The sequence below is a fragment of the Heterocephalus glaber genome, unplaced genomic scaffold (assembly GCF_053883595.1).
Source record: "Heterocephalus glaber isolate CG9 unplaced genomic scaffold, H.glaber_assembly_v1.0 deba00001553, whole genome shotgun sequence".
NCBI classification, from domain to species: Eukaryota; Metazoa; Chordata; class Mammalia; order Rodentia; family Bathyergidae; genus Heterocephalus; species Heterocephalus glaber.
The window spans coordinates 30,525,168-30,550,776 of record NW_028258344.1 but is presented as its reverse complement, the minus strand read 5'-3'; the positions used below and the strand labels follow the sequence as shown (position 1 = coordinate 30,550,776).

General features: G+C 34.5%; 1 protein-coding gene across 1 annotated transcript in view; it reads right to left on the bottom strand.

Moving 5' to 3' along the window:
- The window catches only part of Cnbd1 (cyclic nucleotide binding domain containing 1), a 482,897-nt gene that overhangs the window by 206,517 nt on the left and 250,771 nt on the right, over window positions 1-25,609 (bottom strand). Inside the window, 1 exon segment of the mRNA XM_021255941.2 lies at window positions 1,164-1,309. Within this exon segment, the coding sequence (XP_021111600.2) occupies window positions 1,164-1,309 (146 nt within the window).

Below are 25,609 nucleotides of genomic sequence, written 5' to 3'. Positions count from 1 at the left end.
TAGAATCCCATGAAATAGAAACCACAATGTGTGTAGTCAATATTCTACTGAAGACATTTAGGTTGTTCTAAAATTTCTTACCATTAAGCATAACTTCAGAGCTTATGAAACAAATTAATTTTTAATTGCTGTCTTCAAGCTATAAGCAAACCAATGTTGAATAGTTGTTCTTTTATCACTTTAAAGGCATTTTAATCTCTGGAAAACTCTTTTGATTTATTTTTCACTGCTTGACTCTGATTAAATGGAACTAATTATGAGAGAAAACCATTGGGGGAAAACTCTCAAAATATGTAAATTTTTCAAGGGGACACATTCTCTAAAATTCTAGTTAGTTTTTAAATGTTGTGATCCTGCCGAACCACTTTTTATAAGCAGTAGTGACACAATGCACAGAGAATGAGTTTCTCATTTGCAGAAGTGTATTTGAAACTCAATGATAACCAGGGTTTCTCTGCATGATATTTTTGTGTCTTGGGGGTTTTATCTGTGGAAAATAATAATAATAGCAATGTCCATCTTTATTTGTTTCTTTGAGGAATAAAAAATGGATCCCCTTGACCCACAATGTATGTGCTATTTGCTTCCCCATTAAAATATTTAAATATATGAATTTCTATTTATGTACCTCCTATATTCCTAGAAAAGAAACTGAATGCTAAAATTGGAAAACTAATATCTGTCTAGAGAGTTCTTTTCCAAAATCTAGAATGGCACCTGGACTGGGCAAATAAGCACTTTGATCATTTGTTGTCTTGACAGAGATTTTTACTAAATGTGAATACAAGTGAATGGGTCTCAAAGTGTGATCCCCAAACTAGTAATATCTGTTGATAGATTACTGGAAATGAAATTTAGGCTGCATCCTGTGTCTACTGAATGAGAAATTCTGGGGCTTAAACCCACCAATGTGTGTTTCATTGAGTAGTCTCAGTAATTTGGATGTTGTGTGCTCAAAGTGGGGGCACATTAGTGTACATCTTAGGCTCTGTATATTAAAACATGAGGTGCTGTTCATTTCACTAATAATCTCACAAATGGAATGTAGGCTAATCGTATACTTTTTAAATGTCAACGGAAATTATAAACATTGTAATGATAGAAAAATCAGCATAGATACAAGCATTCCATCCTGACAGATGTACTATACATTACTCTGTTACCTATGCTCCCTTTGACCCAGGTTTCAGAAATGATATTCTTGCTAAGTGTTTTCAGATGCTCATCATTTAGCTGGGAGGCTAAGTCTGGAACTGTCTTCAGCATCTTCCACACAATGTTATGTTCATGTGTTGTTCTATTAATGGGCCTTAAAAAGAAAAAGTAAGTTATAAATTCAGAAACCACAGAATAATGTAAAGAAATAAAGCAAAAAATCTTTGAATTCTAAGTTTCCAGTTTTGTATTTTCTTTTACTTCAGAGTTGTTTAAGGAGAGCTGCAATGATATTCTATTTTGGGTTCCTAGTCAACTTTAGAAATTTGTTTCCTGTCCCATATTAATACACACACATTTATGCAGATAGAAGCAGATACTTCCATGATACTTCAAATTTTAGGAATTACATAATGTCATTGTCTGTTTAAAATGGAAAACTTGGAACTTTAATTGTAAGATTGTATTTTTACTAATACTAATTATAATTATAAGGTCCTTTTTAGATACTGAATAAAAATATAAATTCTATTCTCACTGTTCATGCTTGATTCTTAATAGTAATTAAATATTAGAGTTAGATCAAATGAAGCTACAACTTAACACTTAATATATATTTTAAGTATAACAATACATATGCAATTTTAAATAAAACAGTTGTCATAGAATGAATATATTCATTTTATTAATTATTTAATAAACAAAACATCATAATCAGTATACAAAAGTCATGTTAATGTTAGTTCTCAATATGTCATGTTAATATAAGTCATGTTAATATTATGTGCCATTGCTAAATACTCAACATTTTTCAAGAAAATTTCTAAAATCTACTGTAAAGAATCAGCTTATCAATATGAAAGAAATTTAGGGTGCTCATATCACATGTATGATTTTACCAGTTACATCTCAGTTTAGACATGTCCTATTTAGATTGTTTGTGCATGTGCCTTTTGTATGATCATATAAACTGAGTTTTGTTGTAAATTGTAGCAAAAGAAAAAGAAGTTTAAAAAGCACTACTGTATAGTGAGAAATGGTCTTGAGAAAACTGGCTCCCTACTTAACATTGTTCAAAAATACATACTTCAAATTTAGTAATAAAGAATTAGTATCTAAAGTGGTATGGAGTCATAACTAAAACCCAAAATATGTGTCACTAACTTAACTGCTATTGATTTCCTACCAGCGGTGGCCAGAAAATGTCATAATTTTTTAGTCATGAGACATTTATTAGGTGCTTGTAATCATTTGGAAGGCAGATCAAGTTCCTCAAAAACTTATTAACTCATACAATGTAGCAAAGAGGCAGAAAGTTATTGTACTTTGAGGTTGCTTACTTGTACCAATATATAAAGTCAATAAATTTGATCAGTTTTCAAGCAGAAAGGAAAGGCAATAGAAAAGATCCATAAATGCTGAGCCAAGTAATAAAAGCCACAGGCTTCTTGACCTCGTGTAGCAAGAAAGGTTTTAAAAAGAAGACTTCACTGGTGAGGGTATATTAAGTCTTCTCAGTTAAATAGAGATGCTTAACCCTTTGACAAAGTTCTAATGAAAAGTTGTGGCTTTCCTTCCAAGCCTATTGTTTCAGAAGACCTGGAAGGCACAGAGAGAGGAAGAAAGGAAATAAACAAACACTTAAAATAGTGTCTAGCCTATAACCTTGGCTTTGCTTACTGGCTTGTAGAAGATACTGGAGAAAAATGCATGAGGAATCTGATACTTTTTTGAAGGATTTATACCATAGTAAAAGGTATAAATTGCGTGTTATAGACTAATAAAAATTGAATTTTCAAAGCAAAAGAAAGTATATAACAGTTCCTGCCCTTCAAAGAAAACATAATCTTCCATGGTCTTGTTAGATTAGTGAATTAGGATAAAAAAGTGAAAACCTCACAAATAGAGGAGCCAGGAGGTATTCTGCCCAATAAAACAAATCCAACATCTAATTTTCTCTAAGGGCAAAGGGATCAAGAGATGGAAAAGGAGGGGAGGGAGGGAAAGGGAATGAAAAAAGGAATTAAGATGTGCTGTTTACCTACACCAACTCCACACAAGGAATGCAATCATCAAGTACTACAAACATGTACTACTACTACTACAACTACTACCAGATACTAACACTACTATTAAAAATTATAATAGTAATAAATTCTGACACTTTTAGGGCAGAGGATTTTACAAAATCCCTCTCCACAAATAAGATTTTTTGCTATGATTAGATGACTTCAATGTGTTCCTAGTTCCTCCTTTTCTGAATGAGTTTTTAAAGGTAGGTAGCCAGTGCCTGGTCTACTACTGTGCATCATGTAAGAGGACAACAACAAACAACCATCTCTCTGGTTTTTATGTTAATCAACCAGAAATAACCATATTCATTTCTGATGGAGAAGAGGAAGTGTCATTGAATACCCTCAACTTTGAGGTACAGTAATGGATGAAACTTTCAATTTTGTCTTTTGATGAGAGAATGAAATGATTCTTGCAAATCACCAAGATCTTATATATGTGTGAATAAATCCAACAATTACATATATCAAAATGCATGCAAAATATGTATTTGTATCATGTATGCACATAATAAAGATATATATTCATGAATGTATGTTTGTGCCTCTCTACATATACAAATATAAACAAGTGCTAATACATTTAGAGTACTTACAATGTAGTCTCTATCACAAACTTATTCCCATTTAACAAATAGGAAAATGAATGCATAAAATACTGTGCTCATAGTCTCATGGGTAGTAAGTAGCAGAACTATGGGGCAGGGTAAGAACCCAGGCAATTTGGTTCTGGATTACATTTTTGAGAATTTTATGAAATGATCAATAATGTGTGAATTTTTAGATGTAAAGGCTTTACCTGGCAGGAGTCAGAGGGGAAAACTGCCTTCTCCATAATGGACTAGATGCAAAGCCAGGGAGTAGAAGCCTCTGAGGAAGCAGTTCTCCAGGACCCCGTCGTGTTCACATTCACATACGTTGCATGTCTACATTCCTGGTTGAAGGACCTCTACTCGGAAGTATCTTTACTGGAAAATCTTGCAGATATTTCTCTCTATTCTGACTCAGTCCTCAGTTCTTGCTGCTCATAGCCCTTTTCTTTGCCCTCACCCCAGACTTCATGTCCGTAAAGCAGCAGTAGCCTTCTGTTCAGGGCCCCTCAACAGTGAGACAGCCCTATGTTTGTGCTGAGCCCCCTGAGCCTTGGACCATGCTCCCTTCCATGGAGCGCCAGAAGATCAGCCAGCACTTTTTATAGTTTTAGGCCCTTGCTTATACCACCCATAGTAAGGAGTTAAAGATGTGCTGTGAGCTTCCATTTGGAATTGTTACTCAATTGACTATTCTAACACCTATTGCTGAGGTTTTGCTCTCAGATTTCTGAATTTCCTGAATTCCACGAGAATGTTATTAACCACTATCCTATGTTAGAACTTAGGATTTATCATTCTGATCTTCTATAATTTTCAATGTTTCTCTTTAGTCCATACATTTTTGAGTGGTATGGGTTAATACTTCAACTACAATTATGAATTTCTCTATTACTTCTCAGAATTCTATCAATTGCTAGATAATTGGAGCCTCTATCATGTGATGAAAACAATCAAACAGTACCTTAGGTATGTCTGCATTCCTTCTGGTGTTTTCTTCCAGTTATTAGTTTTTCTTATTTAAAACTTTTTTGGATCACATTTGCCTAATCAAAATTTTACCATTATTTTACTTAAAAGTGGTATGTATCTAGACTAAAGGAGAATTTTATTGCTCATATTAGATATTTCAATTTATGAAAATGAGATTTTTTTATTCTATTTAAATGTTCTTTACACTCAAAATTTTTATAGTTTTAATATACAAGTCTTGCACTTTTTCTTAAATTTATTTCTAAGTACTTTATATTTTGAAGGCATTCTAAATGGTTTTGTCTACTAACTTTCATTTTTGAATTTTTCATCACTTGTACACAGATGTGATATTTGTTTGTTGAGCTTGCATCCTACAACTGCGCTGGGCTTGTTTACTAGTGGATCTACTAGACTCCTTGTGATTTTCTGTATGAAAGATATCATTAACAGACAGAGATATTTATTTAGCTTTCCTTCTTTCTTTCTCATGACCAATTTTCCTGGCTAGAAGATCTACTATAATGGTAAAGAGAAGTGTCCATAGTGGATATCCTTTCCTTTTTCTGGTTTTAAGATGAAAGCATTCAGTCTTCCACCATGTTAGCTGGTTTTCATTAATTTCTCTTCATCAGATTAAAGAAGTTCCCCTCTATTCTTACTATGGTGAATACTTTCTTTTTTAATGAATGAGTGCCAGATATTGTCAGATATTTTGTTTTCAGTGTCTATTAAGATGATAATGTGGGGCTGGGGATTTAGCTCAGCGGTGCCATAGCCTGCCTTGCAAGCGCAATGTCCTGAGTTCCATCCCCGGTACAAAAATAAAAAGATGATCATGTGGTCTTTATCCTTTACTGATATAGTAAACTATGTCTGTTGATTATTGCTTGTTAGACCAACCTTATGTTGCTGGGATAAATTCTTTTTATGGTGGATAATAATGTATATATGTTACTGGATTTAGTTTGGTACTCTGAGAACATCTGCTCTGCTTCTATATTTATAAGGCATTTGTAGTTCTGTTTCCTTGCAATGCCTTTCTTTTAGTATCAGGGTAATGCTGCATTCTAAAATGAATTGGGAAGCATTTCTCCTTCTGCATTTTGGGAGATCTTATAAAGAATTATTCTCAATTCTTTTTTAAAAGATTGGCAGAAATTGCTAATGAACCTATCAGGACTAGAATTTTATAAAGTGTTATTAATTAGCAATTAAATTTTGTTAAAAATCCATACTTTTTCTTGAATTAATTTTAGTAATTTTTCCCCAGGAAATTGTCCTTTATTCTAAGTTACATTATTGTTGGCATATAATATTTCAAAAGATTCACATATCATTTTATTTCTTCAAGTAGAGATATATCTTCTTTCATTTCCACATTTATTATCTTAGGTCTTCTCTGTTTCTTTAATCAGCCTACATAAAAGTTTATCTATTTTGTTGAACATTCCAAAGAGTCCGTGTAATTGTCTTTTTTTATTTTTAAGGCAGAATCTCACTATGTAGTTCAGGCTGGGGATCCTCTTTCCTCAGCCTCCCAGATGCTGGGATTGAAGGCATGCACCACCACACCTGGCTATTCTTTTCATTTTCTATTCTCTATTTCTTTTCTTTCTTTCTGAAGTTCAAAATATATTATGAGAAATCACTTCTTCTTTTGAGGATTCCTTTCAAAATATGAATTGCTTCCTTGCTGCTTTCAAGTTTATTTCATAAACTTGAAAATTTAATGATGGTGTATTTACTTGTGGCACCTTTAATGCTTATATTATTTGGAGTTCATTGAATTTCTTTGATGAGTACAGTAAGTTTTTCTATTAATTTTGGAAGTATTGTGCTATCCATTCTTCAAATGGTCTCTGCCCTTTTTCTCTTTGTTCTCCTCTTAGAATTATCATTATGCTTCTCTGGTAAACTTGATGGTGTTCCACATATCTCTCTGGCTCTGTTTACATTTTCCATTCTTTCTTTTTCTCTTTTCCACTTAGTCAGAAGTCCTACTAATCTGGCAGGAATCATATCCTCAATATCTTTCCTGAAACTTCCTTCTTGTTGAACCCATGTAGTGATTTTCTTTAATTTCCCTACAGTACTTTTCAGTACCAGAATCTATATTTGGCTGTCATATTTTTGGCTGTTTTTATCTCTTTATTGATATTCTGCATATGTAGTGGCATCACTATCACATTTTCCTTTAATTCTGTGATGTTTGTTAGGTTGCAACCAGCTAACTCTGCCCAATGAGCTTAGTAGTCTTTTAATAATTGGTCAGAGATTTTCCTTAAATATCTTGTAGCAATGACTCTTCCCACTTCTGCTGATAGGAGCTATGTTGTCATGCTTTCTCAGAATTCTTTAGACATTGTTTCTTGCATTTCTTTGAACCTGTTCATAATAGTTTAAAATCTTTATCTGCTAAGTACAACATTTGATCTCCTGGGGACACTTTTAATTGCTTTTTTTCTGGTGTACAGTGCAGAGCATTTTTGCTGTCTCTTTACATGTCTCATTTTTGTTGAAAATGATAGTAGCTCTGAAAATTACTTTTCCCCTTCTCCCCAGAGCCATATAACAACAATGACCTGTGACTAGCATTGCTGCAGGAAGCTGTCAGGCAGGCCACATGGTGCTCATGCTCCAGAAGTGAGGGTTGATGACCAACGTCCAACTAATATGCTCTTCCAGTGGCTGCAAGACCAGCAGTGTTCACAGCTGCTTTGGTTCAAGCTATCACAGAATTAATGAAAGGAGGATTAAAATAAATAAAATTTAGGGCCAGGGTTTTAGTTCAGTGGGTGGTGCTGCCACCGACCTCACAAGCGCAAGGTACTGAGTTAGATCCCTAGGACCATAAATAAATAAAATAAAATAAATTTAATTATATGCCAAAAGCCTTACTCTTATCAAGGTCTAATCATTTCTCTTGAATAAATGCACCTGATATTGTTGCAAGCACTTGATTAATTTGTAGAAATCTGAAAATTTTAATTTAGACAATTTTTCCAATTTTTCATTACTTTTATGAAGGAACAATTTTATGGATGTCTTCATGCCACCATTCTGGAAGTTCTGCCTTCTCTACAGCAACAACCATAGTTTCCCCCTAAAGCTTGAAGGGTAACATATATTTCAAGCACATAATGACAAAGGATCAATGATGTGCAACCTTTGGTAGTAGAAAAATCAGAATATTTGATAAATGAAACACTACTGACCCACAGAAGCGATTAAAATAAATAATGTCCAAAGGCCTGGAAGTCACTTAAAATTTTTAACTCTTTAGCATTTTCATAAATAAATAGACTTGTTATTTACATGTTTTGACTCAAACATGCAAAATGTTATTTCTTACAACCAACTTGATCTAGCTCTGGAAGTCCTTATTACAGGTAGATTCCTGTTTTCCAGCTTTCTTCTCCATGAGTAGCCAAGAACTTTCGAATATTTGCAACACTATCTTTGGTCTGTGGAGATACCCAAGGGGTACTAATTCATCTGATTTGACCTCCAATTACGTCTACCTTTCCTTTGCTTGCACTGCTCTGTTTTGGCCCTGATCTTAAGGATTTCCAAGGCTACACACCATGGCACAGTTCTGAAATTCCCTCAAACTCTATGGATTCCAACAAACATTCCTGCGTTTACCATCTTCAGGATGATAAATGAAGATATTCAGATCTGGACTCTTCACCTCATTTCATCTGTCTACTTAGCTCTCACTTTGCTCAGTTTCTGCCTTTCTCTTTTGGGAAGAATGTCTTTTTCATGCAACCTACTCATTCCTTCCTTGAACTACTGCCAGACCTATTCTTAATACAGAATAACATCAATGAAATAAAAGATTAACAAAAAGTTCATATATTGAGAGACATTTCAAAAATGGTAATTCCAAAATTTATTAGTAGGATTTGTTTTTTAATAAAGTAATTATCATCATTATCATCATCATCATGAATTATCAGACTATATGCAATGCTGTGTTAAAAATGTTACTCTCTTTGTATTTTCATCAATGTACTTTTTCAACTATTTTTAGTTCCAACTGTAGCTAATGGAATAAAGCAAAATATTAGTGCATTCCAAGTATTTCCAGAAATTCGGTATGAAAATATACTTGGGGACTTTTTTTCCTAAACCATTCTCTCCTAGTGATTGTCTGAAATGCAGAGGCTTAATGAGAACCATACCAAGTAGACTTCTGACCATCAGTATCTATGAAGGAGGCATATAATGAATCTTAACTATCCTGCTTAGCCTTTGGCATCTATTCTGGCATCCTCTGAATTCTTCATTGTTCCTAGTGGTAGGTATCCTTGATGTGAGTTTTGTAAAGCTTTTAAAAATCTGTTGACTTTTCACTCCCAGATAATTCTTCATACTCCTTGCTGATAAGAAGAGAGTATGACTGCTTCAGTGAGCATTTAAGCCAGGGAAAATTGATTAGGGCTCTCTTAAGGCCTTTATACTCCTAATACTAATTTACTCACATTTATTCAGATGTGTAAAGAAAACAGAGCTTCTACATTTTTCTGTAACAGATCTAATCTTTCTAACAACCCACAATCTACTAAATTGAACAGGAAAATAAAAACAAAATCCTTGGACTTATCTCTTAACAATATCACATATTTTCTGATATAAACGGTATCTGTTCAATTGAAATGTTGAAGTTACATAACATTTAGCTTTCTATACTAATTGATTTACATGGTATGGCTTTTAGAATTATTCCACTCAAAATTCTCCCTGACAGGGGTATAAGTATGTAAGGGGATTGACTATGTCCTTGGGCAGGGGTAGAAGCATAGTTGGACTGCATGTGCTGAAAATCTTGTTGAAGAAATATAAACAATTTATATCAAAGCACAGATAGACAAATCCAGTAAACCTAGGTAGGATGTTTTCCAATAAAACAACAGTAAATCAGATCACTCAAGTGCAAGTACACTGGGAAAGCAGTGATGGAGTATGCTATAACAAGCAATATTTAAACTGAACCAAAGAGGTCAATTTTTTCAAGAACACATAGCTAATAATGATAAAAAGAAATTGAAACACTAAAAAACTACTAAGTGAAAAGCAAATCATATTTATAACAGTCACACATATCTGTGCATGTACACATACACACAAAAAAACCAAAAAACAAATCTAAATTTAAATAGAATAATTTCGGACCCGCAGGATAAATTAGTGAAACAGATAAAAAGTATATAATTTTCTCATTTAAAACAGATATTATTTATTTTATTACATATGTCAGGAGAATAATGCAAAATTCACTGTAGAAGCAGAAAACCTACAATATTGGTGACATATTATTAGGTATAAAGTTACATAAATACAAATGTATCAAAAATATTTTTCGAGGGTCAAGATCATAAGTGATTCTTAATGATCTGTTTTTACTATTGAAAATGTGAGAATTGGAACATTCACTGCAGACTTTCATTTTTATGAAACAATGATTTAGAAATCACTGCCTTCTTAAAAATTGCTTCTTTTAACTAATTGCTTTAAAGTGTCAATTTGTCTCGTCAATCACTTCAATCATCTGATTTCTTCTTCAGAATAAGAAAACTATATACCAGGTTATATATGAAATAATAATTGTCATTTGTATTATTTCTTCTACTAAACCAAGGATCCCCAATCCCAGGGCCATAGACTGTGCTGGTCAGTGGCCTGTTAGGAATGGGGCCACACAACACAAGGTGAGCAGCACAATATTGAGCAAAGAGAGCTTCATTGTGTTTACATCCCCTTCTCTTCACTTGTGTTATGATCATAGCCCTGCTTCCTGTCAGATCAGTGGCAGCATTAGGTTCTCATAGGACCACAAACCCCACTGTGAAGTGTACATGTGAGGGATCCAGGTTATGTGCTCATACTCCTTGTGAGAATCTATGACTGATAATCTGAGTTGGAGCTGAGGTGGTAATGCAGTGCTGTGGAGTGGCTGACAATCTAGATTAACATTAGTAGAGAGTGTTGACTGCACAGAGACCATAGTACTTCAACTTCTTGCAGACCCTATGAGTGAGTGGAGAGTAACATCTGCAGTGGGCTTTAAGTAAGAATCTGATACTTTAGTCCTGTGGGGCTCACCAGTTATTTTATTTAACACTCTCATCTACACCTCTTTTCTGCATTGTGCACATGTCTCAGTCACAGTTTTCATAAGCCTACAAGCTAATAATAGCCAAAATGAGTAAATCACGACCATCACTAGACAGCTTCTTTGAAAATGGAGAAAAACCCAATGTTGAGAGAGAAAACTCTAAAACTGCCACCAGAAAGCAAACTGCATTTAAATGAAAATATAGAGTCCTACATAAATTTTGGTTTCATTCCAACAGGTGTTTTATGTTTTCCAAGCCCACCTTCTATATGTGGCTCCTGGTTATCCAATGAAGCCCCGCATCCTTCAAAACTGCTCTGCCTCATGAAAACCTAGCATCTTTCATGAAAAGACTATCCTTTGGAGTTTTTCAAAAGAAAAAATGTGAACAGGAAAAACAGAAGCAATTTTCAAAAGCCGTCATATTATTAAATGTGTTTGTTTGGGGCCGGGGATTTAGCTCAGTGGTTTCGTTGCCTGCTGAGCAAGCACAAGGACCCAAGTTTGATCCCCAGTACCAAAAAAAAAAAGAAAGTGTTTTTTCGGAGAGTATCATTCTTAGTGATAACTGCATTGCTGAGGCTAAGACGCCCCTTACACTTGGTGAAGAGTTGATCCTAACTCCTGGGAAGGCCGTTTGCACTAAACTTTTAGGGAAGCGGTATTTCAGAAGGTATCACATATTTCTTTTTCAGAAAGCAACATACCTACATGGATTGATGAAATACCAGATGATACTGAAGCACAAGTTTTAGAAAGGATTGATAAGTCACTCTGTATGTAATCCAGGTTGATGAGTCAACCAGTGCTGACAACATGGCAACAATCCTTGTTTTTCTGCAATGTATTTTTCAGCAGGATGTGAATCAGGATATGTTATGTGCCCACCAACACCACCACTAGAGGACTATTCAAGTCTTTAAATAATTTCATATTCTGAAGATTGAACTGGTCAGTTTGCATCAGTAAATGCACAGTTGGAGTGCCTGTCATGACTGGACAACTTTTCTGTCTTCACAACTGGGTTCAAAGTGGTATAGAAATGCAAGCTAGCCAAAATATGTCACCTGAGCTTAACAACATTTTACAGGATGTGAATAAAATTTTCAACTACATTAAAGAACATGCTCTTGACTTATGTCTGTTTGCATACCTTTGTGAGGAGGACACAAATCTTGTTATTCTCAGAAGTGAGAGGGCTTCCTGGATGTGGTTATAAGAGCAGTTCCAGAGATTTCTTATAAGAAAGATTCACCACTGACTTCACATTTCAGTGACGTAAAAAAGGCCACAAAACTTGCTTACTTGTGTGAGGTATTCAATCTGCTCAGTGAACTCAATCTGTTACTTAGGGGGAGAAAACAACTGTGTTCATTTCATCAGACAAATAGGCTGCATTCAAAGCCAAACTAGAATTATGGAGACAATGACTGAACTTTGGGATTTCTGACATACTTCAAGCATCAGCAGAGATTTTGAGAAACTCAGTCAGGAATTTCTTTCTCCCTGCTAGTGTATGATCACCCAACTCAGCTTTCAGAAGAGTTTGAACATTACTTACCAGTCATAAAATATCCCCAAAGTGGGAAAGAACAGATCTAAGATCCATGTGTGAAGTAGATCAACTACTTGAGATTACAAACGATGCTACTATTAAAAGTATTTCTAACAAAGGAATGCTATCTAGAATATATAAAGAACTGAAAAAAATCAGACCCCCCCAAATTTAAAGACCCAGTTCAAAAATGGGCATCTGAAAAGAACAGACATTTCTCATACAAAGAAGTAAAAGCAGAAAATAAACATATGAAAAAAAAATTCAACATCACTGGTCATTTGAGATGCAGATGAAAACAACACTGAGATTCCACCTCACCCCAGAAAGAATGTCGGCTATCAAGAAACTAACCAATAGAGAGAAGCTGAGCCAGTCTCAGTACCCAGAAGGAAGCTCCCCCACTGCCACCCCACGCTCCTAGGGCACAGAAGCTGAGCTGCGCAGGTGCCAGAAGCACCCCCCACCCCCGTGGAAATGAGAAGACATGTAAAGAAGCCTCAGAAACAGACTTCTGGATCACCTACAGCAACCCCAAAGGGAAACGAGGTGGAAAAATCTGATACTCAACCACCTGGACTCTCTGAACTGGCAACAAAAGAGGATCTGGGAAAAATGAAATCAGAAATAATTACTCAGATAACAGCAAAGATTGTGCTCATGGTGCAAAACATGATTAATAAATCTAGAAAGGACACAGATAAGAAAATAGAGGATCTGAGGAACATGATGGAATCCCAACATAGGAAACAAATGGAATCCATAAAACAGATCCAAACAGGTTTCCAGGAGATTAAAAACTGCATCGAAAGTCTGCACAGCAGAATGAACCAATGTGAGGATACAATTTCAGATATAGAAGATAAGATTGCAATTAGTAAACAGGAAAAGAAAAAATGCTTTAAAATTGTAAGGGAACACGAGAAATCAATCCAGCAGCTGCAAGATGATGCAAAGAAGAATAACATAAGACTGACTGGAGTCAATGAAGAAACAGGAGAGAGTGCAGATGACATTAAAAAAAGTGTTCACAGAAGTGATGGCAGAAAACTTCCCAAGGAGGGGAAAAGAAGTTGACATACAGATAAGGAAGCCATATAGGACTCCCACTAGCCTTAATCAAAAAAAACTACACATAGGCATATAATAGGATTCCAGAAATCCAACAGAAGAACAAAATTCTACAAGCAGTGAGAGAAAAGAAACAAATCACATACAAAGGAAAGCCCATCAGAAGCACAGCAGACTTCTCAATGCAAACCCTCAAGGCAAGAAGAGCTTGGAGTGATATACTTCAAGCCCTATAGGAAAACAGCCTCCAGCCCAGATTGATGTACCCTGCAAAATTATCTTTCAAAATTGATGGAGAAATAAGATACTTTCATGAGAAAGAGCACCTCAGGAACTTCATGAATAACAAACTGGCACTCCAAAAATTTTAGACAATACCCTAGTAAAAGATAATGAGGATCACAACCCCAGGAAACCCAGCAGAATGAATCCATTGGGCGTGACAAATTAAACACACAAGGGGGAGAATCCGACAAAAAGAAAAAGTCATGACAAGCTTTTAAAACTTTTAACTTTATCTCCCTAATGAGTGTATAATTCAATCTTATTATTGTACTGATTAGTATTTTTCTGATTCCAGAGTTGCACACCTTTCCTTGTGCTATACTGGCTATTTATCATCTTCTTATGTCTACATTTTAATTGGGTTGTCTATTAATGAGCTGTAAGAGTTGTTTATATATTCTGGTAATAGGTTATATGCATTGTAAATATGGTCTGTTTAAGGACTAGTTTTCATTTTAATGATGTCATTTAAAGTTCTAAATTTTGATGGAATCTCATTTATTAATTTTTTTCTTTTATACATCACATTTTTGTATACTACATAGTCCTTGCCTACCCTGAATTCATAAACATTTTCCCTTATAATTTGTTCTTAAAGTTTTATACTTTTAGACTTTCATATTTAGGTTCATGGATCCCTTCAAGTTATTTTCATGTATGGAAATAAAGGGCTGAGGTTAAGTTTTTATATACCGATACCAAGTGTTCTAGTGCCATTTGCTGAAAACACTGTCTCTTCCTCGGCTCTTGAATTGAGTTTATATTCTATAAAATGCTAATGTTAAATAATCTTTCAAAACTCATTGGACCATATATGTGTGGGTCTATTTCTAGATTCTCTGTTTTATTCCAATGATCTATGTGTCTTTCCTTACACCAACACTGCCTTGATTACTGTAGCTTTAGAAGAAGTCTTAAAATTAGGTACTAAATGTCTTCCAACACTGTTTTTGTTTTTTCAGTTTTTCTAGGTCCTTTGTCCTCCTACATAACTTTTAAATTTCAATATCCAATTCTTCATTTATAGCAAGTATACATAGACCTGAATTTTTATATATACCTTGTGTTTTCTAATCCTGCTAAATTCAAATACAAGTTCTAGGGGCTCCCAGAGATTTCTTAGCATTTTCTCTGTAGTTGATCATTTCATCTACATATAAAGAGTTTGCTTCTACCTTGCCGATCCTATCCTAATTGTATCATTTTATTGTCAGACTATTTTGGTTGGGCCTAGGTTTCAAAATTTAATGGACAAATGAAGAGTAAGCATATCTGCCTTGTTCCCCACCTGAAGGAGAAAGCATTGTATCTTCTCCGTTCATGTAAGGCGTTCTCACTGAGAGTATGGAGTACATGTCTTTAATCTGTTGAGAAGGTTCTGTTCTACTTCTAGGCTCCTGATAGCTTATACCATGAACAGCTGTAGAATTTAGTCCAATACTTTTTCTCCAGCTAGTGGCAGGATCATATGGCTTCGTTTTTTCCTCTGTTGAAATGATGACTTTTGGGGGTGGATCTTCCAATGCTGAACCAACACTGTCATTCTGATAACAAAACCACTTTCTACATCCTGCCAGATCTGACTTCCAATAGTTTGTTTTGTTAAACAAATTTCTATCTATGTTCATACTTTTTTCTTCTATTGTCTTTATCCAGTTTTAGGATTAGCACAATGTTGATTTCCTAAAATGAGGGGAGAAGTGTTCCTTCTTTTTTCTGTTTTAAATGTTTGATATAATTTATCAGTTAAAATGTTTATGAGCCTGCTATTGTCATATAGGTAGGTTTTCAAGCTAGGAATATACTTTCTTTAATAGGTGCTATTCAAATTTTATATTTCCTCCAGAGTTAGTTTCATTAATTTGTCTTCCAAGGTACTTCTTAGAAGTTGTCAAATTTATTTCAAAACAGATTTTTGTAATATGCTTTCTATATCCTTTTAAATTCTGTAAAATCTGTGGTAATGTCTCCTAGATCTTAATATTGTAATTTAAAAAATGTATAATTGATATTATGTAATAGGAAGAAAGGTCTAAAGGAGCAGGGGAAGTGGGAGGGGTAGGGGAAAGGAAAAAAGCGAAAAGAAAAAATATGAGAAAAGGAAAAAAATGGAAACAAAGTCTTTTCAAATAAGGAAGGGGGGAGGGGGTGAAGAGAGGGCAGGGGGATGTGGAAAAACATAAGAACCAAGATACTCATGTAATGGTACAAGATCCCAATGCTGAATGTAACTGTATTTTATATGTAAAATGTACCAATAAACTTAGTGGGAAAAAATAAAATAAAATTATTTAAAAAAAGGAAATTAACCAATAACAAATGTTGGGGTTGTGGGGAGAAATGAACCCTTCTCCACTGTTGGTGAGAGTGCAGACTGGTGCAACCACTGTGAGAATCAACATGGAGATACCTCAAAAAACTAGGATTAGGGGTCCCATTTGACCCCTTTGCTGGGTATCTTTCCAAAAAGATTAAAAGAATCATATCACAATGATACTTGTGCACCTATGCTCATAATAGCACAGTTTGTAATAGCTAAAACTTGGGAACATCTCAACTATCCATCAACTACAGACTGGATAAAGAAAATGTGGTTTTTTAAAAATAAAATGGAGTACTACTCAGCCATAAATAATGACACACTAGAGACATTTATAGCTAAATGGATGAACATTGAGGCCATACTCCTAAGTGAAATAAATAGGACACACATGTGTAAATACTGAATAGTTTTTCTGGTGTGAGAAACTAAAAGTGTAAATAAGGATCAAAATGTATAATTGATATGTGACTAGGAAGAAAAGGTCTAAACTGGAAGGGTAAGTAGAAGGGGTAAAGGAAAGAAAAGAAGGGAAAGAGAAAATATGAGAAAAGTAAAAAATGGAAACAAAGTCTCTGTAAATAGGGAAGGGTGGAGGGGTTAAAGGGAGGGCAGGGGAATGGGGAAAAAGTAAGAACCAAGATACGTCATGTAAAGGTTTAAGTTCCCAATGATGAATGTAACTGTATTGTATATCTAAAATGTACCAATAAACTTAATGAAAAAAAAGTATGTCTAAGATAACCAAATCTCCATATGTTCTGGATTAAAGTCAAGTTGAAATATCCTGAGACTGCCACAAAAGCAATGAAAAGCCTTTTTCCATCCGAACATATCATCATGGAGCAGGGTTTTCTGTAGAGACAGCAACGAAAATGAGATTATAGAGTAGATTGGACATAAGCAACATACTTTGGGTGTCATTGCCCCCCATCATTCCCAGATGGGACTAGTTAGTTGCAGGAAAAGAAGCTCAAGAGTTCTTCATTTTGGTAAGTCATATAATTACTCATTTCATTATATTACAATGTAATATAAAAATAAAGCATACAAAAATAAAGATAATGTCTTTGAATCATCCTAAAACCACAATCCCCTGAAATTTGTGGAAAAATTGCTTTTCCCAAAACTTGGCCCTACTGCTTTAAAGGTTAGTGACTTCAATATTAAACTATCATTCTAAATTACTGAACATAGCTTGGTAAAAATGTTACACATTCTATTTTTATTTATACTTAATTTAAGACATCTAAGCTCTTTTGTTTGAAGGTGTATCTAATAAAGCCCTGGAAATTTTATTAGGAAACCTTGCTGTTCTTTTGTAGACAATGACAGAAGGAGAAATGTAAACAAAAAGAAGTAATCTGATTGCAAGAAAGACTTCATTCAGTAAGAGTTGCCAGAAGGCCTGCAAAGGTCTCTAGAAATAAACTTCAGAAATGTCAGTTATTTTTAATTCTCAATAACTTATAAATGCCAAAGAAAACATCTCTAGGTCCTGTCATTAAACAATCAAGTTTTAATTGCAAGTAAAGATATTTTAGGGTAAAGTTGATTCTTATATCTAAAGAGTTGTTAAATGAAAGAAAGGCTAAATTTATTCCAATAATAATTATAGATAGATATTATAAAGAGGTCAAATTTTTTCTAATTAGAAAGAACAGTTAAAATATTAAAAATAATAAGACATTATATATATATGTATTTAATTGTTAGCTTGCTATCCAAATCCTCTTGCTGTTAAAGTTCATGCTTTCTTTTCATTTTGTCAAAAATAAATAACATCACATGATGGCTCTCTCATATGCTAAGAAACTTTATAATCATCTAGAGTCTCTGAGGCTATGGGAGAAATTTATATTTTTCCATTCATTTCTTCTTACTATCTTATTTTCACCGAATGCCTAATTTCTGACCCAGAAACCAGACTTTGCTGAGGTCAGTATATTTTGTTCTTTTAAATAAGCTGAAAACAAAACTTCCTACATGTTAGATTAAAATCTGAAATACTATACATTAAAATAAATCATTCTCCAAAAATGATCATACTTAAGTTATATAACTAGAAAGATGACCAAAGATGTTTCTTTGGCACATCACACATTTTTATGAAGACACTCCTACTTAATATATCCTGATTCCCAGGTCAAAAAATACGTACGCTATTTTATAATTCTTATCTTCTGTGTGTTTCTTAACTTTAGTTCTAAATGTTTATGCAGTAGTATGATCAGCTAATAAAATTTGTTAATATATTGTAAAAGATCTGAAAGCAGAAAGATTATTACTCATTTGCAATTTCTACATTTCACTACTGCGAACAAGTGCACTGGTGTTCAAACACACACTGTGTGTGCATGTATAGTCACACTCAGTCTTACAGAGTATACATTATCTAAAGCTAGGATAAGTCAGTTTCCACACCAGATCTCTTTTCCTAGTCCATATACCACCTGAAAGAACGTGAGGAATCCCTAGGGCTGATGTAAAATTATAGGAAATGCAAGGTTCTTTTCCATAGGGTATAATGCATAATTTAATTAGTTGGTTGCTCGCTACATTTCATTTTATGGTATGCAATTATAAATAAACACAAGAGATTACATTTTCTATTTCCATCTCATTTTAAAATGGGAAAGTTGAAGTTTGGATGTCAAGTAACTTGCTGATGATCAAACGGATAATAAACTGTAGACCAAAATTTTATCCCAAGAATTGTCACTCTAGAACCTAGGCTCCCTTCTGCTGAGCCACAACACTAAATCAAATTTTCATGACAGCAATTTTCAGTTCCTCTAAATTACTGGGGCTAATTGAGTTATTACAGGTTATGTTCTAGGTTTTGTTGGATCTTATCCTTATGTGATAAAATATAAAGAATCATATGGTTTCTCTCATATGAGAAATTCAAAGTGTAAACAAAGTAAATAGCAAAATAAAAGATCAATTATAAAAAAGCAGAGATATAGATCTACTGCAAATGGGAAGAGGACCAAGAAATGGAGGGATGGGGGAAGGGTGAGAAAGGAAAAGGATATAAGAAAGAATTAAGATGTATGATGTACATGTACCAGATACCCACAATGAAAGTAATCATTGTGTGTCATAAACATAAATAAATTTTTAAAGAACAAAAAATTTATAGGTTAAATGATTGGTAAAAATGAAAATATTTATTTGGAAAGGAAAGCAAGCATAACAAATTACAAAGATTTAACAGCTGGAAAATTGTAAAGCCTCAGGAAATCCACAAACATTTTATCATACTTTCATTAATTAATTTCCTATGTACTTCCGCTACACTTTTATTTTTCTCTTTTTTGTTGCATTTGTTACATAGTTTATCTCCTTTTTTAGTTTCACAGCCAATTATTAACATAAACTTTTAAGATTATCAAATTTAGAAAATTTCTATCTTCATTTCTTTCATATAAGGTTAGAAAGCTTTTGTAGATTCTCTCTCCATTCAGTTCAAGCCTGTCACTCCTGTACCCAAACATTCCTAGTATCAGGTTGCCACAGGCTCTGTGCTTTCCTGTCCAGATGCAGTTGGCCCCTCAGCCTACAGTAGGGTTATTCCTGATAGCCATTCTTACACTAGCACAGCTAGCAGGACCTGCATTACAGAAAAAAAATTATATCAGGGCCAGAAATTATATCACCCTAAATACAAATGTAATGGCTACCTTACTCAACTTTCCCTACCTAAATCAGATCCCCAAAATGCCTGAGGCCACTCCAATGGCAGGTGCCATGAAAATTAAATGTGATAAAAAGAAGTTGACAAACAGGAAAAACACATCATTATGGTCGAAATATTTTATTTTTCCAAGTTTTACAGAAACTTAGGAGCATGTGAAAACATTTCTAGGTCATCTCCAAGAGCCTTTGAAGGAACCTATGCAAGTTAAATGACATGCTTAGAAGCTTAGGCTTCATTACCTTCTGAGTAAATCTACCTCTGATTTAAGGTCCAGCTATTAAGCAAGAGAAATAATAATAAAATAGGGTGATAATCAGGCTGGATTAAAACCACAAGACTTTGAATTAGAGTGAAAAAAGATAGGTGAAAAATACATGAAGCAAGAAACACAATGAAGAAAAATTATGAGCCTGAATGGGTGGCCGTAAAAGAACTGACTTACATTTACAGTGTTGAAAAGAAATGTTAGAAATGAAAGCATAGATCACAAGCTGGGGACATAAGAGCATGGAGTGTGTTACATTTATCTGTACATGTTCCTAGATCACATGATCTACCAGCACACCCACACAAGATCTTCAAGGATGCAAAACACATGTGATTTGATGGTCTCAAGCTTAGAGATACATGAACATTTTCAGAAATTGCAAAGCTAAATTTTCTGGACCTTTGCAGGAATATATCATTTGAACAAATTTTCTGTGAGCCATAGATTAGTGGCTAGGATACAAAAAATACAATTAAAATGTTCATTTTAATTAAAAGACAAATGCATAAATTTTCTTCTAACTGCTTATATTCTTATAAGCAGCATTTATGGCAGTTGTAAAATTATTTAAAACTGTTAAAAATAGTATTGTCCCTATCACTGTAGCTTTGTAGTAGAGTTGCAGGTTGGGGATTGTGATACCTCCTGCCATGTCTCTGTTACCTAGAATTGCTTTGGCTATTCTGGGTCTCTTCTTATTCCAAATGAATTTTTGGATTGTTTTCTCGAGGTCTATGAAGTATGCTGCTGGGATCTCAATTGGAATTGCATTCAATCTATATAGCAGTTTTGGAAGTATGGCCATTTTCACTATATTAATTCTTCCTACCCAGGAGCAGGGGATGTCTGTCCATTTTATGATATCATCTTCAATCTCTCTTTTCAGAGTGCCATAGTTTTCAGAGAAGAGGTCTTTGATTTCTTTTGTTAGAATGATTCCTAGGTATTTCAGTTTTTTGGATGCTATTGTGAAAGGAATTATTTGCCCTATTTCTCTCTCAGTGAGTCTGTCATTCGTGTAGAGGAAAGCTATTGATTTTTGTATGTTGACCTTGTAACCAGCTACTTGACTGAATTTGGTTATTAAGTCTAGAAGACTTTTGGTGGAGTTCTTGGGGTCTTCTATATAGAGTATCATGTCATCTGCAAATAATGACAATTTGACTTCTTCATTACCTATCTTTATTCCTTTTATTTCCTTCTCTTGTCTAATTGCCATGGCTAATGTTTCCAGAACTATATTGACCAAGAGTGGTGATAGTGGATATCCTTGTCTTGTTCCTGAATTTAGTGTGAAGGATTTCAGTTTCTGACCATTTAGTATGATATTGGCTGTTGGTTTTTCATAGATGGCTTCTATTAGTTTGAGGTAGAGACCGTCTATTCCAATTTTTTGTAGGGTTTTTATCATAAATGCATGTTGGATTTTGTCAAATGCTTTTTCTACGTCTATGGAGATAATCCTATGGTTTTTGTCCTTGGCTCTATTGACATAATGTATTACATTAATTGATTTTCGTATATTGAACCATCCCTGCATCCCTGGGATGAATCTCACTTGATCAGGGTGTATGATCTTCTTGATGATCTTCTGCATTCTGTTTTCCAGTATCTTATTAAGGATTTTTGCATCTATGTTCATTAGTGAGATTGGCCCATAGTTCTCTTTTTCAGTTGGGTCTTTCTCTGCTTTGGGGATCAAGGTGATGCTTGCTTCCAAGAATAAATTTGGGAGTATTGCTTCCCTTTCAATTTCATTGAAGAGTTTAAACAGTAGGGGCAGCAGTTCCTCTCTAAATGTCTTGTAGAATTCAGCAGTGAAGCCATCAGGGCCAAAGAAACAGACTTGAGGAGCAGTGGAACAGATTAGAAGATACAGAAACAACTCCAGACACACTCAGCCATCTCACCTTCGACAAAGGAGCCAAACACACCTCACTGGAGGAAAGACAGCCTCTTTAATAAATGGTGCTGGACAAATTGGGCTTCAACTTGCCAAAGATTAAAACTAGACCTATATATCTCACTGTGCACTAAACTAAAATCAAAATGGATTAAAGATCTAAATATTAAAATAGAAACTCTGAACCCGTTGGAACAGAGGTTAGGTAGAACCCTTGAAGACATCGGTGTAGGAAAAGATTTTATGAACAAAACCTCAGTTGCCCATGAACTAGCACAAACAATTAACAAATGGGATCTCTTCTTATTAAAAAGCTTCTGCACAGCAAGAGAAACCACCAGCAGTGTGAAGAGACAACCCACAATGTGGGAAAAAATCTTCACCTGCTCTTCCTCAGACAAAGGTCTACTATCTCGAATCTATAAAGAACTTAAAACGATCAGACCTCCCAAATTTAAAGACCCAATCCAAAAATGGGCATCTGAAATGAACAGACATTTCTCAGACAAAGAAGTAGAAATAGCAAATAAATACATGAAAAAATGTTCACTATCACTGGTCATTTGAGAGATGCAAATGAAAACAATGTTGAGATTCCACTTCACTCCAGAAAGAATGGCTGCTATCAGGAAATCAAGCAATAACAAATGCTAGCAGGGCTGTGGGGAAAGAGGAACCCTGCTCCACTACTGGTGGGAGTGTAGACTGGTGCAACCACTATGGAAATCAGTATGGAGATACCTCAGAGAACTAGGACTGGAAGTCCCATTTGACCCTGCTATTCCACTGCTGGGGATCTTCCCCAAAGAATTCAAAGAATCATACCACAGTGATATATGTGCACCCATGTTCATAGCAGCACAATTTGTGATAGCTAAAACTTGGAAACAGCCCAAATTCCCATCAACTGGAGACTGGATAAAGAAAATGTGGTTTTTTTATAAAATGGAGTACTGCTCAGCCATAAAAAATGAGAAATTAGAGACCTCTATAGCTAAATGGATGCACATTGAGGTGATACTCTTAAGTGAAATAAATAGGACACACATGTATAAATACCAAATAGTTTCTCTGGTGTGAGAAACTGAAAGTGTTAATAAGGACTAAAATGTATAATAGGTACTGTGAAATAGGAAGAAAAGGGGCAAAGGGGAAGGAAGTGGGAAGGATAGGGGAAAGGAAAGAAGGGTATGGAATTAATATGAGAAAATGGAAAAATAGAAACAAAATCTTTGTAAATAGGGAGGAATGGAGGGGTTGAAGGGAGGGCTGGGCAAGGGTGAAAAATAAGAACCAAGAGAGACTATGTAAAGGTGCAAATTTCCAATGATGAATGTCATTATATTGTATACCTAAAATGTACCAATGATTAGAATGAATAATCGATAATGTAAAATAGGAAGAAAAGGTCCAAAGGGGTAGGGGTAGTGGGAGGGGCAGGGGAAAGAAAAGAAGGGAAAGGAAAAAATGATGAGAAATGGAAAAAATAGAACTAAAGTCTTTGTAAATAGGGAAGGGTGGAGGGCGTGAAGGGAGGGTTAGGAATGGGAAAAAAATAAGAACCAAGATGCATTATATAAAGGTACAATTCCCAATGAGAAATGTAATTGTGTTGTATACCTACAATGTACCAATAAAAGAATTTAATATAAGAAAAAAATAGTATTGTCCCTCCAAGTGTCATTTTTCCATGTATCTATTTTCCTGAATATTTTAAAGCAAATCACTATACAATTATTTTCCTGGAATCTAGTGTGTACTTGAAATATTAATCATTAATATGCACATCACCTTCTGTCTGACTTCTCATTGGAATTGCCTAATCAGTCAAGGATGAATGAACAGAATAACAATTAATTTTATGTGATCATCCAAATTCATATGACAAATGTTGAACATTATCAGCTTTTCCAGAAATTGGGTTTGGTCATTTATGATGTGGAGATATCAGAGGCAAAGCATGCTTTGGGTTCCCTTTGTTATTCTTACACACAGTTGAAAATTGAAAGATCAGTGAAGGCAACGTTAACTCTTCTTTTCCAGCTTTAAAAAAAAAAAACACCTCTACTTTCATGCAGGTGGCTTGGCAGAGTTTTGTTTTGTTTTGCTTTTGTCAAGGATGAGGAATTAAAATAGTATACTTTAAGAATCCTATACCAGCACATTTCCTTTCATTTATAAAGGAGACTGAAGAAAATAATAAAGCAGTTTGGTAACTAAAATTTTTAAAGGGGGAAGGGTCATAAAACAAGTGGCAAGTAGTTTGCTTTGGCTACATATTTGCAATTCCAATGCAAACAAAAATTTTTGGAATCCTCAGGAGAATTCCCTTGTCAAAGAGCACTTCTTTTGTGTCCATCACAAACTTAGTCCATAAGAACTGATGGTTAACAACTGCCACAACAGTAAGGAGTAAAATAAGTTATCAACTACTTCCAAATTCACCTCTAACTTCACTTACAAAACACATTTAGCAGCAGTAACCAAGATAATCATGGATTTCTGAAATATAAAAAGGTTTAGTATTAACTTTTAGTAAAAGTTTTCTATATATTTTGTACTTCAACAGTTGAAAGAACTTCTTCTAAGACACAAAATTGATGAATTTCTTTGTAGAAGAGCTGACAAAAAATTTTGATTCTTAACAACTCTTCACTTAACCACACCATTTTTGTGTGTATATCTGAGTGGGTTGAAAATAATATAATAACTACATGTCAGATTCAGAAAGCAAGATTTCTGGGCATTTTAAGTTTTGAAATCAGCCTAAAAAGACCCTCAAACCCTCAACTGTCTGTGCATTTATTTATCTATTTATTTAGCAAATAATTTTAGGCAATTTTTAATGTCCAGACACTATCCTAAATGTCACCATGCAACAAAGAAAAAAACAGATTTGGTCCTTGCCTTATTTAACTTAAAATTCAGAAGGAATGTCAGATGATAAATACAATTTGTGTGTGTTTGAGTATTATAGAAACAGAGTACTATGTGCTATGGGAAGTAGCGGAGAGAATAATCTACTTGGGGTTGGTGGACAATGAGAATATGGTTCCCACCAATGATGGTGTATAAACTGACACCTGAAAAATAAGTTCATGGTGGGGAAAAGAAGGAAGTTAGCATTCTAGGAGTAATGGAATCTATGTCTAAAGAGCCAGAATTATGTAGTCAAGAAACACTTGAGGAAAAAAACCCAATTGAGTTGGAGCAAAGAGAGCAAGCAGTACGGACATTAGACATAAATTAAAGCTTAAATGGTAAAGAAGAAGAAATCCTCAAAGGCACTATAAACCTGTTAAGAATTTTAGACTTTGTTATTAGAAAGGATAAAGTCATTCAAGGGCTTCATTAAGAACAGGAGTAACTGAGCAGATTTACATTTTTGGGAGTTCATCCTGGCTATGCAGCAAAGGATGGATTGGGTACTATAATACTGCTGCCCTGAGATCAGTTAGAAGGATATTGCAGTGGACCTTTAATGTGCGATTCCATCTAGTAAGTTCAGCTTTCAAAATTAGTTTATGCAATCTTTTAAAAAAAACTCCTTTCTTGATTTTTTGTATTGTTTTGTTTTTGCTTCTTTTAACT